General features: G+C 44.9%; 2 protein-coding genes across 5 annotated transcripts in view; one reads left to right on the plus strand and one right to left on the minus strand.

Annotated features, from left to right (window-relative positions):
- The window catches only part of cpeb3 (cytoplasmic polyadenylation element binding protein 3), a 40520-nt gene extending 40365 nt beyond the window's left edge, over positions 1-155 (minus strand). For all 4 annotated transcript variants that reach the window (XM_078932207.1, XM_078932206.1, XM_078932205.1 and 1 more), the window contains exon 1: positions 17-155. The gene's annotated coding sequence lies outside the window, so the exon portion shown is untranslated. The remainder of the gene's footprint in view (positions 1-16) is intronic.
- marchf5 (membrane-associated ring finger (C3HC4) 5) lies at positions 6-14843 on the plus strand. The gene is made up of 6 exons (XM_004076884.4): positions 6-928; positions 6063-6265; positions 9645-9775; positions 9855-10038; positions 13011-13177; positions 13741-14843. The coding sequence occupies exons 1-6, from the start codon at positions 885-887 to the stop codon at positions 13855-13857; spliced, it is 846 nt and encodes a 281-aa protein (XP_004076932.1). The 5' UTR covers positions 6-884; the 3' UTR covers positions 13858-14843.

A 14843-nucleotide genomic window follows, 5' to 3' on the forward strand; every position in this document is an offset into this window, starting at 1 on the left:
GTTAAACTGCCATTACCTTTATCGTTCACCTTTCTGAGACTGTGAATAAAGCTACTTCTCCACGCCTCGTCGGGCTTTGGATTTCACAAACGAGCTGCCCTGGTGGTGCCGAAGTAGTCAGCAGTTGCCTCAACAGCTGATTGACTGCAGCGCATGGATAATACCGAGGTGGCTGATGGGACTTGTAGTTGAACGGGACTTGTAATGACAGCACCAGTTATTCAAAAAGGTATTTAATGTTTTAAAATTGGTGTAAGGCTTGTATTTAAAGTCTGAATTAATTTATGAAATAAGACGTGAAATTTCTTGTGAAAAAACGTCAGGTAGGAATTATGTGGTCTCCGTTCTTGCGTAACGGAGATCCGGACGCAATTATTGAAAGAATTCTTATTTTTGTCTTCATATCCTGGCGTATATAGCAGAAAACCTCTAAAAATGTAAACATAAATATTTTTAAACTAATATGTTTGCTAAAAATCGTAGTAAACAAACTTATGTCTTTATTTTTAAAATTTTCCAGCTAACTTCCGTTTTGGGCTTATGTTGATGACGTCAGACACACGGTACCTTACGTTACCTCAGAGACGGCCAGTCAATGGAGTCAAACGGTCACGCAAACGAGGCCGTAACAGGTTTAAAAAGGATTTCTACCCGGAATAGCACATAGTCCGTAGATCGTTGCTATTCGGATAGACATGACTATTAGGCCGTAGATAATATTGTTGTTGGACTGCGGCTGACGCGGGAAACCAACGCACGAGCCCGTGCGGCTAACCAAGCTAGCTAACCGAGTCATCAGGGGCTGGATTTCGAGTAAATGTATGTTTACTGCAGTTAAATATTGACAGCAATAGGGAGAATTTCGACCCCACATCCCCACTACAATGGCGGAAGAGGCTGCAGTGGTCGCGCAGCAGAACCTGGACAGGTGAGTTCCAGCAACAACACGCTGCCCCCCCCCCCCCCCCCCGCGTATGTATACTGATGCTATCTGAAATAATAGCTCATTGCTATGAACGCACATTTCTGTGTCTCGTACTGTATAAACACTTAACAGAATCCAAATAAAGACCTCTCTCATTAACCAAACATTATACAGTACTACTATAGTATTAAAACATGATAATTGAGTTTTGGTACTTGTTCAGGAGGAAAATGCTTTCAGTTCTGAAGTGATTCATTGTTTGTAAGTTTATGCATATTTGTGAGTCCCTATGAGGATCTTTTGATTTATTGTAAAAGTCTTCCCAATGACCTTTTGAATTAGGATTTTCCAGTTTTTAGCCAAAATGATCAAACCTGTGTTGTTTTTATAGGACATAGTTTCTGCAGAGCAGCAGGAGTTCATCAGTAATTTGCCTCAGAGTGAGCACGACTTTTGGCGTGGAGCAAGCCGCTCCCCTTCCCGTCACCCAATATCTGAGCTCTCTATTTACACCCTCCCCCGCTAGCGTTCACCAGCATTACAACCCCAACCTAACATCAGCAGTGCAGCAGAAATGACGAGCAATGTCAGATCTATCCAGGCGTCCAGTTCTGATCCAGATTCCAGCTAAGACCAGGAAAACAAAGACCTTCATGAATCTATTTGTCTGCAGGTGGATGATCAGAATGGAGCAGAGCAGGAAGCTTAAATCCTGCCCAGCAGATTCTCTACATCACAAACAAGCTCCTTTTCCAACTGCATATTTTTGTCTGCTCCTGATTTATAATGATTTAAATAAAGAAAACCTCAGAAATGCGTTTTTAAGCTTATCAGAAAAATACCACAAGAACATGTTAAAAATGACATTTTCATCAGACTGGGTCTTTAAACGTTTGTCAAATTAGCTGTGTCATTAGCAAAGAGCGGCTGTTGCCCCCAGGTGTACCTGAGGACACAAGCTGCTCTACTAAGAGAGGTTAGTGGGCGTCTGCCCCAAGAACCTGTGTTAACAGCGTGACATCTGGAAATGCCCGGTCCATTTGTGTTGTTTTTCAACCGGTGTGGCATGGCCCACTAGTGTGCCGTGGGAGATTGTCCTCATTCACTGATCTAAAAACATTTCCCATCTCCAGGATTTCAGCTCTGTGTTCATCCAAACAGGTCCTGATAAAACACTGAGTAGTTAGGAATATGAAAGATCGTAAAATACTTTTTCTTTGTGTTCATTTGATTCTATAAAAGACATTTTGATAAGAATGACGGTACCGCGATTTAGCCGCTGCAGCTCTGTTTTATGAAAAGTCCCGCCCCTTTAACTGTCTCCACCAATCATTCTTGGAGGCTTAATCACACGTCATCAGTCTGACCAATCAGAAGTGGTTAAATTCTTCACTTCCTTCTTCAGATTCTGTTCATAAAGTCTCTCAGTTCTAACAAAAATACCAGCTAAAGCTCGTCTTTAGCGGTGTAGCTTTCCACAGAATCCGGTGTCAGACCGTGGAACAAGTGAACAAAACCATGAAGCTCAGAGATGCGAGTCTCTCTGCCCTCGGCGGCAGTTTCACACTACATCTCCCATGATGCATTGGGTTAAAGTGACAGCTCCTCAGCGCACAATGTGAACAGGCTGCCAGTTCACACCTACGGTCCCTCTGACCATCACCAGGACGTTCATGCACATTTATACTCCAGTGGAGCCGCACTGGAGCTACTGCCTGAGCCACTGCCGCCCCATTTCACGAAGCAGTCTTTCCATCAAATCCCTCTTTTAGTGACCCAGTGAACACCAGAACTCTTTGTAAGGCTGTAGGTATTCTAGGTTCTTATTTTCTTAATCTTGGTTGCATCGTTTTTTTGACCTGACTTAAAGGCCACTGGGCGGTCAATGGTGTCAAAAAGTTAGGGACTTGGATATCAATTTATTGAATAGAAATTCTTCTTTTGATAGTCAATAGTATTGATGTAAATCAGTTGGGGCCTGAAAGCGCTCTTCAAACTAGATAACCAGCCGTGCCATGATGTAGAGTGAGTTGAATGTCATGTAGCACCTACGTCTAACCACACACCGATGACGCTCCCCAAGCATTTCTGTGCACAGACAGGACCCCGAGGCCCACAGCACTGACAGAATCTGATAAAGGCTTATACAAGTCATTTCTGGTTGCACATTCTGTCAATATTGAGCTTTGAAATAATCTTTTAAGCATTAAAAGAAAATGCATGTGCCTCAGCTGCGTATTGCAGGTGTGGGGCAGAGCTCCCCTTTGTGTACAGGAAGCTGATAGTAGTGAGGTGTACGCCACGTACACAGTTGTGTACCCAGACTATCGGTGGCAAACAGACGGCTCTTATCTGGGCTGGCTACCAGCTGCCACTGCAATGCAGTGTTTCACAAATGTGTGAGGGAGACATTTGATCCAGTCTGAACTCTAACTTACACAACGGTTCACCACATTCCTTATTGCTGAAAAGTCTCCCTTTTCTCTATGAATTGTCAAGATCTTTTTGCAAAGGAACCTTTTTAAAGCACTGCTGGATTTTGTCATGTGTCCATTAATGTTGGACCACTGACCCATTGACCTAAGTTATTTTTAAATAGATTTGACTCGTCTGCTGGTGCTCATGAAAATGCTTTTGCTTTTTACTTTTAAAGTTTAGAAAAAAGCTGCTTTATTTCATGTATCTGTCATAAAGTGAGCGTTGGACACAAACATTACTGTATTTACATATTTACAGTATAGACATATAAGTTACTCGTTTGAAGGTTCCCTTGTTCAGAATTCATTTTATATATTCATATATATAAATTAGGGCTGCACGATATGAGGAAAACACGTGATATACAATATTAGTAATTAATATTGCGATAACGATATAATTTGCGGTATATAAAAAAAATAGAAAAATGCCAAAAACATCATTCCCATTTCATTAGAAACAGTTTAAAATTACACTCCAAATGACCCTCATTGACATAGGTGACAAACATCTAACATAATAGGCCTCCATCTGATTGGTAAACAATGGGAAGGCGTCCATCTGATTGGTCAAAGCATAAAGGGATTTATTTGATGCGTTAAATGCTTCAAGCTGCCATAAGATTGTTTTAACACATTTTGGGTTTACGATTTATTGGGATATTCGCAGTCTTTTGCGATATGCCTATTGCAGAGCTGGATATTGCGATAACGATAAATTTGCGCTGTATTGTGCAGGCCTAATATAAATGATTAAAATGTCTAAATATGACCATTACACATACAGTCACAATGTAGTTTGAAATTCCAATGACTTTAGAATCCTTAATATTTGAACAATGACCCACTTTGTGTTGTTTTTTCTTTAAGATAATCCATTTAGTTTTCTGCAGCCTCTATATGAGCTCATAATCTGCTAAAACTAGTTTAAATAAATAAAAATAAAACTAGTTTAAATAAAAGTTGGTTGAAAGACCTGCTCCAATTAGAATCTTTTCTTAAACTTGTTTCATTTTTCTGACAATGGAGGACATGCAGAAAGAAATTTAAGCTTCAAATTTCAGTTCTGAGTATTTCTTTATTTGAATCTGTATGAATCAGAAGCAGAGGAAAAACTGCTGTTGAAAAAAGCGTATAGTAGCGACGAAGAAGCTACAGTCTTCCTGCTCCATTCTGATCATCCACCTGCAGACAGACAGATCCATGAACGTCTTTGTTTTCCTGGTCTGACCTGGAATCTGGATCAGAACTGTACGGATGGACAGATCTGATTTTGATGGACATGTTGTTGCACCGCTAATGTTAGCTTGGTGTGAGGGGCTGTAAGCTAGCAGGAGAGCGTAAACAAAGGGATAATAATAGGATAATTGGAAACAAGTGTCAGCAGACCTACTCCAAGCCAACAGCCCCGCCCACAACTCAGAGGTGAATATCCTGCTGTTCTGCAGAAACTATGTCCTGGAAAACAAAGGTTTTGGTTATAAACAGCATAATCAGAAAGGGAAGACAACTGAGAACGCTTTGAAAATGGATGACAGTGTTCCACTGTTCCAACCTGCTTGGACAAGCCTCTTCCCCTCTTTCCAACACTCTCTGTTGTTCTGGACCGTTGATCCTTAGAACTTAAAGTCCTCCATCTTCTGCACCTCTGTTTCCTCTAACGGTACCTAACCGCTCCACTGCAGTTCCTCTCATTTACCCTCAAATACTCTGTCTTGATGCAGATGAACTTCATTTCTTCCTTTCTTGCCGTGGCTGCAAATCTCATCTGGAAACATCCACAGAATTCTTTCTGACTCTCTTTGCTTTGCAGTGTCCATGACCCTGCACATGTCCCTTCTTCTTCAAGAACGGGCAGCAGAACCATATTGATAATGTGTAGTTAAGACCAAAAAGACATGAGCCCTCACAAGGGTAAATATAGAATAAACTATGGCTTATTGGGAGAACAACATTTTGAACATGTAGATATTGAACTCTTTTTGGAAAAAGTCCATAAAAAGTCATGCCAGCAGCTGATTTCTGCTTTTGTTACATGGATAGATAGAGATTCAGATAGACATATCAATGAGTCCATATCTTTTTTTTTGGCCTTATGTTCCACTTTCAGACTCTGTCAGCTAAGATTAACAGCCAGAATAATTTATGAAACACTTAATTTCTGCTGTTTTGAATGGATAATGGTTTCTGTTAGTAAATGTAGCATCTAAACCACATCAGAGCGGTTTGGCCAGCTGAGAGCTCATGAAGTGGAGGGAGCCTGGTTCTGTCTGCCGTTCTTCAGTAGAAGACATATACAATACTCCCTTTTATTGCTTTAAATAATCCAAGTCCTGCATATCCAGCAGTTTAGCTCAACGCTTTTCTTTTTCCAATCTGTCCTCTGACAGTTTAACACCTCTATAACAACATGGTGTGAAAAATAATCATTAGACTCTCTGGAAAAGCCTGCGGCTATTTTTACGTCTTCTCTACTGTTGGTGAAAATGCAAGCAAGGCTTTGTGGGAATATATTCAACCTATGTGCAGTTCTTTAGAGTTTTTTAAGCCCAGATTGTTTCACAGCACCTTAATTTGAAGGCATGAAGCTTTTTGTGCCGGATGTCAACTGTCTGAGCGTCTTCCCCTGAATGTCCTCTGCGGTTGTGCGTTCGTCTCAGGAGCTGCTGGGTGTGCTTCGCCACGGATGAAGACGATCGCGCGGCAGAGTGGGTGCGACCGTGCCGATGCCGCGGCTCCACAAAGTGGGTTCACCAGGCCTGCCTGCAGCGCTGGGTGGACGAGAAGCAGAGGGGCAACAGCACGGCGCGCGTGGCATGCCCCCAGTGCAACGCAGAATACCTCATTGTCTTTCCCAAACTAGGTATGCCACATTTCAGACAGTCTTGAACCTGTGGACCTTATGAGGACAGCTGACCTCCAGAAGCTGACCTGTCGGTGTTCAGCCTTTTGCTTGTGTCATTGGACGGTTTTCGGTTTCCTCTTTCCTCAGCTTTACCAAACTAAATAAACAGGTAGTGAATCACTAGTTTGTAAAGAATTTCCAGAATCATGATTGGTTAAAAGTTTGTCTCCCCAAATGGGAATCATTGTAAGAAGAGTTGTCTGATTGGGTAGTGACAGCTGGGGACAAATTAGGATTGGCCTTTCTGAATGTTTCCAAAGTACCTCAGAATGCTAGTTTGAAGTTCCTCCAAAGTTGCAACGCGTTTCCTCAACTGGAGTTGGTTGAAAACCTTCCTAAGTCAGCAGAAACGATTGCTGGAGGCCTCAGACCTTTTTCCAATAAGACGTGTCAGGCCCCCATAACTGTCACGCAACTGCAAACCAAAATGAAGATCATCGTGACGATGACCCTTGACCCAATGATGCCCAGTGGTTAAACGCGTTATCGCCAAATTGTTGACGTCCAAATAAACAACCACAACGTTCACAGTGAAGGACCAAAATGGATTCCAGTTTGGGATGCATCAGCACTTCATGCAGTGATGGTTTCAGTCTTTTCCAAATTGAACTGAATATGTGGTTAATGTTGTGTCTCTATTTCTGCAGGACCTTTTAGATTGATGATTAACGCTTGCAACTCAGATTGCAGGATTTACCCTGCATGTGTCTGAATACCCTGAAGACAAATAGAAAGGCAACATTTTTTTTTTTACTCTCGTCTGTCATGAGATGACTTCAACCGTCTGAAACCTTTTCTACAAAGTGACCATTTCTCTCAGATATTGCTGACAAATGTGTCTAAATCTGTGAAAGTGAGCAGTAATGTGCAATAATCAGGCTGTCTGATCAGCATCATGATGTTAGGTTGGATGCATTATGTTCACTGTCACAGATTTAGACACATTTGTCCACAATATTTCAGAGAAATGGTTTATGTAGAAAATGTTTCTGATCTTTGAAAGTGTTGTACATGTATGTTACAGGCAGGCGACCCTAAGCCCAGTCAAAGCCTGGAGGTCCTGGGACCAGACTTTAGGGAAGCATGTGGAAAACTGCTGGGATCCTCCGGGTGTCAGTCGCTCACAGAGATGAGCTAACTAAACCGGATAGTTGTTTTCAGATTCATCCTTGAGTTCAGCCGGTTCTCTTTAGTCCATTTGGAATATTTTCGAGCATCCAGGCTGAAACACAACCTGAGGTGTTTGGATAGGATTAACATTCAGCTAAGCAGACAAACCTCGTCCAAAGGATCAGGACAGGAAGTGAAAGCACTGCAGAAAATGGGAAACGCTCCGTTTGTTCATCTCTCAGGAGTTTCAGGCAGAAGTGATGAGGGATGCGCGCTGGGATGAAGGCTGGTAGAGAGGAAGGGGAGGAGCCTGCAGCTCATCAAAGGAGCCCAGATGGCAGTGAAAGACAGGAACGCTTCCCTCTTTTCATTCACAAAAATCCAGCTGTTCCTCTGTGGTTCAGTCACTGAATACTAACAGAGAGGTGATATCATGAACAACAAGGTTCAGCTTTAGGCAGAGCAGACTCTGGACAGGAAAGAAAACTCATCATTTTACTCTTCAGCTGAAATATTTTACTGTTTTAGTTCAGCGTTCCAGGAAATCCTTTTTCATCAGGCATTAACAGTCTAATAGTAATAGCCCTTTCATTCCCTCTCTCCTCCATCTGTCTCAGCCCCCCCTCTTCTCTGCTTTCTAACTTTTCTGTGGGTTTCTTCTCTGGCAGAACGCTGCTGGGGGGATTTGGAGGCCTACATTAGAAACCTGATGCAGCTGAAAGCAGATCTGTGGAAAGCTGGGGTTTTCCTGTCATTCTCAATTCCCATCACTTTAGTGAAGTGGTGGGCATTGCTGAAACTGGTTCAGAGGCGTTCCTGCTTCTGGGTGAGATGGCACACAAAGCCGGAGGAGCTCTTCAGGCCTTCAGCAGCAGCACAGCAGCAGGCCTGTTGAGCTTCTCCTGGCTGCTGCACCTGCTGCTGTGCTGCTGCTGTGCTGCTGCCAGCCGCTGCAACGCTGTCTGAGGACGCCTGTCCTCCCTGCTGCTGCTTCCTCACTCCCAGCCCAAAGGGGCTAAACAAGTAGTAAGAGGAGGGCCAGGGTTAGTGCCCAGACTGGGACGCTGCAGTTTGTCCTGTTTGATGGTGTTAATCATGGAGCGTGGTGCCATTAGCTGAAATGAATTCCGTAGTCTTAGTGACTAAGGAACAGGGGGGTCCTGGATGTGAATAAAGCTGTGCGTCGGTGTGGTGGGGCTGAAGCTGAGAAACATCCCCAGCAGTTGGAGAAAACGTTAAAGCCAGTCGTTTCCTGAAGATGACCTGAAGTCTGATCTGCTCCTGAGGACTCTGGCCACGGCTAACATCACAGCTTGGTGTAAGAAGGAAGGAAGGCTCTGTAGTTTCACTTCATAATATTTGTTTTTAACACAACTAACTTGAACTTTTCGCTTCTATTTTTAAACTTTTTTTGGGGAAAATTTGAAGCTAGAGTCTGAAGACAAAGACTTTCTATGATTTAGTGTTAAAATGTTCCTAAACAGAAGCTGGAGCCCTTCGGGAACCCCAGACCTGCCTCTGGAAGCTCCTGAAGTGTGACGGTGTGGCTGCAGTGTTGGTGTGTAACACACAGCAGCATGCTGCAGTGTTGGTGTGTAACACACAGCAGCATGCTGCAGTGCTGGTGTGTAACACACAGCATCATGCTGCAGCTTTGGTGTGTAACACGCAGCAGCATGCTGCAGTGCTGGTGTGTAACACAGCATCATGCTGCAGTGTTGGTGTGTAACACACAGCAGCATGCTGCAGTGTTGGTGTGTAACACACAGCAGCATGCTGCAGTGTTGGTGTGTAACACACAGCATGTGTTTTTGTTTTTGCTGAAGATTATTCTTTAGTTTATCGTTTTGTGTGGTTTCATTTTGTTTTTGTCAGAACACATAATGTCTGTGGTAAAAGACTGCATTCTGAGTTTTCAAAGGCCGGCGTGACCGTCTTCAGGGGAAGTGTTGTCCACGTCTGCTTACACCCTGATCCACAGAAACAAAGGAAAAACATAATTTGATCCCTGAGGCTCGGATCAGCTGATTCTCAGCACGCCTCTGTGTTTTGTGTCTCTGGCAGCAGCAGGTCTGCTGCAGGCCTCACTCACCCTGACATCCCTGTTGCACAGACACAGATCGTGTGTTGAAGGAGTTCCTTACAGCCACTGAGTTTTGCTCCGTAAGAGGAAAGGAAGGCAGCGTGCACGGAGCTCTGACTGGGATGTTTGCGTTTCCTCCCTCAGGCCCCGTGGTTTACGTGCTGGACCTGGCGGACCGCCTCATCTCCAAGGCCGGCCCCTTTGCTGCAGCCGGCATCATGGTGGGCTCCATCTACTGGACAGCTGTGACTTACGGAGCCGTCACCGTCATGCAGGTACTGCTGATGGATGTGTCCGTCAGACGCTGTTGGACTGTTCACCTTTGACCTCTGCAGTGAACCTTCCTCTGTGCAGGTGGTAGGCCATAAGGAGGGCCTGGACGTCATGGAGCGAGCGGACCCCCTGTTCCTGCTCATTGGCCTTCCCACCATCCCCGTCATGCTGATCCTTGGCAAGATGATCCGCTGGGAGGATTACGTCCTGCGGCTGTGGAGGAAGTACTCCAACAAGCTTCAGATCCTCAACAGCATCTTTCCAGGTGGGTGCTCCCTCTGTGTGCGGAGTCTTCTAAACATGGACTTGATGTGATGGATTCCTTCATGTATGTGGTCATAGAAATGGGTGGTTGCACATGTTGGAAGTTCTCAATCTGATGATGGGGAGCAGGTTTAACTACTGAGAGGAGTTTGTGCGTTCCTGTTGCTTCACACATCGTAAAGTCCTGCTCTGATCCTCTTTTGATCTGTTTCCAGCAGTCTTTAATTATCAACCCAAACCAGCAAACCTGTCGTTCTCTAGGACATTCCGTAATTTCTGGATTATAAGACACTACTTTTGTCACACGCTTTCAACCCTGCAGTTTATTCAATGATGCGGCTAATTTGTGCATTTTTCTAACGGACGCTATGGGCGCTCGAGCAGAAAGGGTAAGAGTGAGAGAGGGGGAATACGGTAAATGTGTTGAGAAAGACGCAAGTTTAATGTAAATTCCTGCTTTGTGAATGAATAGCACGAACGGACCCTCATCATGGAAAGTGCAAGAAGAAATGCATATGATGCAGCTTTCAAGTTCAAAGCAATCGTTAAAGCAGTGTGAAAAAATCCACCGTCACCAACGGGTTTGGAAAAGCCGGTCTGCTGCGTGACGGAGAGGACGGGCAAGCTCAGGAGAGAATTTACCTCAGGATGAGACTGACAAACTGAGTGACAGCGACAACAAAGGAGACACTGAGAGAGAGTGGCGGAGAATATCTGACGCTATTCCAATCCCACACTGAGGAGGAAGACTTCCATGGTTTCAGTGCACAGGAGGCGTGTGCCTAAAAGTTACTGCTGCTTTCAGTGACTTCTACCGGAATGTTTCTTTAACCAGCCCTGTTGGTGCTGTTACTACCATGTTACTGCCGCGTCACAGGCACTGTTTGGAATAGAGCTGTGACGGTGTGGGATTTTTGATCACCACGGCGATGAAGCAGCAGGAGTTGCGGTGTCACGGTTTAACCCCCCCAAACACAAAATCCCCCGGCAGCTGTGTCGCAAATGAAAACTGGTACAATTAATAATTACAACACACTATTCTTAACAAATAACAGTAACTATTAACTATCTAACTAATGAACTAACTCTATAGGTGTTGTAGAATGACTGTGTGTGTGTGTGTGTCAGTGCGCTGTGTGTGTAGGAGGAAGGAGCAGAGCAAGAGTGAGCGAGAGCCTCCCTCTTGCTGTGAACGTGCCCTCCCCTCCCTCCACTGCATGCGCTCTCCCCTCTTTCTTACACACGGCTCCTGGTTTCAGCACATACACATCCTCATTCTACATCACATGTTTCAATGTGGGCACATGCGGCTTATAGACAGGTGCGCTCTATAGTCCGGATATTACGGTGTTTGTGCAGAGCAACAGTTCCTCAGACATGTATCTGAGTTGTGGGCGTAGGGCAAGCCTGTGTTCATTTCCCATCATGCCTTTGTTTACACTAGCTCATGTTAGCCAATTCCCCCTCACACCCCCAAACTAACATTATTAGTGCAACAGAAATGATGAGCGATGTCAGCTCCATCCATCCTCCAGTTCTGATCCAGATTCCAGCTCAGACCAGGAAAACAAAGGCCGTCATGGATCTGTGTGTCTGCAGGTGGATGATCAGAAAGGGGCGGAGCTTGGATACTTTGGTCCGCCCCTTTTAGTCGCTGCGACACAAAGGAGAGCTTTTTTAAAGGGAATTATTTTTTTTGTTAGCTCCTGATTCATCATGATTTCAATAAAGAAACACTCAGGAGAAGGCCGTGTATGTTTTGGCGTTTTAAAGGAGATGGTAAAACACCATTTCCTTTGGATTGGGTCTTTAACCTGCTTGAAATGAGCCGACTGCTCTGACCCACACGTCAAATGATGACGAATCACGGTCTGCACTCACAACAATTAGAAAATATAACTATGATGCTACAAATGTCAGAACAGAGGCGTTTTTACTGGGATGTGTATGTCTCCATCTCCAGTCATGTTCCACCACACATTGAAGATTTAGCTAACTTCATGCTGATAAAGCAAAGTTTCTCCCTAGATGAATACAATCTAGATATTTATCATTCCTTTGGGGTAATTTACAGGGAAACTCTCTTTTCTTACTGGTTTGTTTTACTTTTAACAAAAGCTAGGGGGTGTGGTGATAACCGCATCACCGCGGTGATGAGATGACCACCACACGTCCCTCTTTTTTATTTATTTTTTTAAAGTTCTGCATATGGTGCATGATTTGAACTATAATAAATACATTCATCTTTGCTAATAATTTGCTTTTCTGCGATTCCTGTGTCGCCCGCCAGAGGTTGGCTCATGGGTGCTGCTTCATCACCACGGTGATCAAAAATCCCACACCTCCACAGCTCTTGACAAAAACACATTTCTACAGAATATAACAGCTTTAGCCATAAAACCTGACATTTTGGTTCTTTTACACTGTTTTGCTCTTTGTGGTTAAATAAAAGTGAGTCATATTATTTATGCTTGTTTGAAGTGCTCAGAAAAAAACCTGACCATCACTGTGGTTCACCTTCAGCCAATTGGTAGATTTAGGAAGGAAGACCAAGGCTGCCAACACAACTAATCTAAATGTCACTGCAGAAGCCAACAAAAGCAGACCGGACTCTAAATTCTGAGACGTCATCATCTGCTGCTGGTTCATGCTCCTCTGATGATCTTAGAGGCAGATGTTGAAATGAGGAGATCGGCTGTTTGTGGCTCTCTGACTAAGTTTGGACAACTCTGGGATCTCAAAGAACCTTATTTAGCTGTCGCTTTGTGACAGCCAGAGCCACCATCACAGACACATGGTCCCAAACCGTCCAGAGAAAGCGCCAGCATTTCAGTTCAGCTGAAGGGTTGATGGGCTTTATATTTTGGAAACTGTTGACTCCTGCTGGCGTGTGCATCGTCCTCATTGGTCTTCTGTGTGTTCACACCTTTGCCATCTCGTGAGCATGACCCATGACAAACGTTTGACCTGCAGGGATCGGCTGCCCGGTTCCTCGCATCCCCGCAGAGGCCAGCCCGCTGGCCGACCACGTCTCAGCCACACGGATCCTGTGCGGCGCTCTGGTCTTCCCCACCATCGCCACCATCGTGGGGAAGCTCATGTTCAGCAGCGTCAACTCCAACCTGCAGAGGACCATCCTGGTGGGTAGCAGCCGAGTCCTCGCCGTCAGAACCAGTCCCAGAATCCCGTTGGTGAGCCTCTGCTGCCTCTGGGCTGCTCTCAGGGTGGAGCTCAGAGCTGGACAGAGCTTCTAACTAGCAAATGTGGTTTGAGGACCATCATCCTCAGGTTCTAGAAGTTCTGTTGACGGAGCAGATCTGTCTTTGAGGCTGGTTGGGTTGGGTTTCTGAACAGATGTTGATGTCGGGGCACATGTGTTGGGTCATCTGAACCGGATCAGACTTGAAGTCTTGATGTTAAAATGAAAAACATTTGGTCAGATTTCTGATCTGGTTTTTAACCAAATTAAAACAGATTTGAAATGATCTTTAAATCTGTGATCACATCAACCTTTGGAGTTGTGACGAGATCCGTGTTTCCAGAAGCACAAAGCTGCATCGTAGACGTGCTGCAACCCAACAGGAAGCAGCGGGAACGGCTGTGTTTGTCTTTCTGTCAGGGCGGGTGGCGTCACCCGTCTGTCTGCTGTGGGGGGGGGGGCTTTGCACGCTTTGATGCGTGCACTGACGTGTTTTTCCTGCAGGGCGGCATCGCCTTTGTGGCCATCAAAGGGGCATTTAAGGTGTACTTCAAACAGCAGCAGTACCTGAGGCAAGCCCACCGCAAGATCCTCAACTTCCCCGAGCAGGAGGAGGCCTGAAGAGGATGAACTGATGCTGAGGAGGCGGAGCTTCCCAGCCCCACCCCCAACCACCTCTGTCCTGGCAGGCATGTTGGCGTGAGGCGCCCTGACGCCAAAGCTGCACCATCTCAGTGATGGAGGACGACTGAGTGGAGCATGTTTGCATTCAGCGTGCACACACACACACACACACATACACACACCCCCACACACACACCCGTCCTGCTCTGTCATTATTGTAACCTCACTGTATTTTAAAGATTGATGCAGAGCGTGTATTCAGAGTTTTATATAAAGAATAAATGTTTTATAATCTTTATTTGCAGGCTTGAACCCCCACACTTTGTTTGCCAACACTAAGGCTTCAGCTGGATTCAAGCTTAGCGTGTGGAATGTACCCATGAGCAAACACACACGTAACTGTAGGCAGGCGACTGTATCATGAAATGAATCCACTGGAGTTTCTCTCCGGCGTTCACCTGCCTTTGTTTTCGCACGAGGAGGATGATGATGAGACCATCATCATCCTTCAGTCTGCAGCTGAAGGGACTTTTTGTTGGACTCTGGTGGAAGCAGGTTCCTCCTGAACACCAAGAAACCCGTTGACTGTTGGAAACAAATAGAACGAGCTGGAACAGTCACCATTCTACCACTTTGGGCATCATCCATTCATCATCAAATGTTTTTGTTTTGGCTCCCACAAAAAATGAGAATGTAGAAAAACCTCAAACCAAATTTACTGGAAAACTCGGACTTGTTTGGCCGAATGAGAAGCCGTCACCATCCTCCTGCCGTTGCTCTGGTTCCTCCTGGTCACCCTTCCTTTGCCTGCTGCAGAATTCACCTGTACATAGAAATGTGGAACCACCTGATTTCCAGGTGTCTTCCTGCTAACCTCTACTGTCCTGCAGTTCCTGTGCTCCTCCTCTAGAGGCGCTGTTGTCAGTATGTTACCTCTCTATCCAGCCTTCTGTCAGTTCTGTGAATAAATGTATTTTTCCAAA

Source organism: Oryzias latipes, chromosome 15 (assembly GCF_053564925.1).
Source record: "Oryzias latipes strain Hd-rR chromosome 15, Olatipes_Hd-rR_3.1".
Taxonomy (NCBI): Eukaryota; Metazoa; Chordata; class Actinopteri; order Beloniformes; family Adrianichthyidae; genus Oryzias; species Oryzias latipes.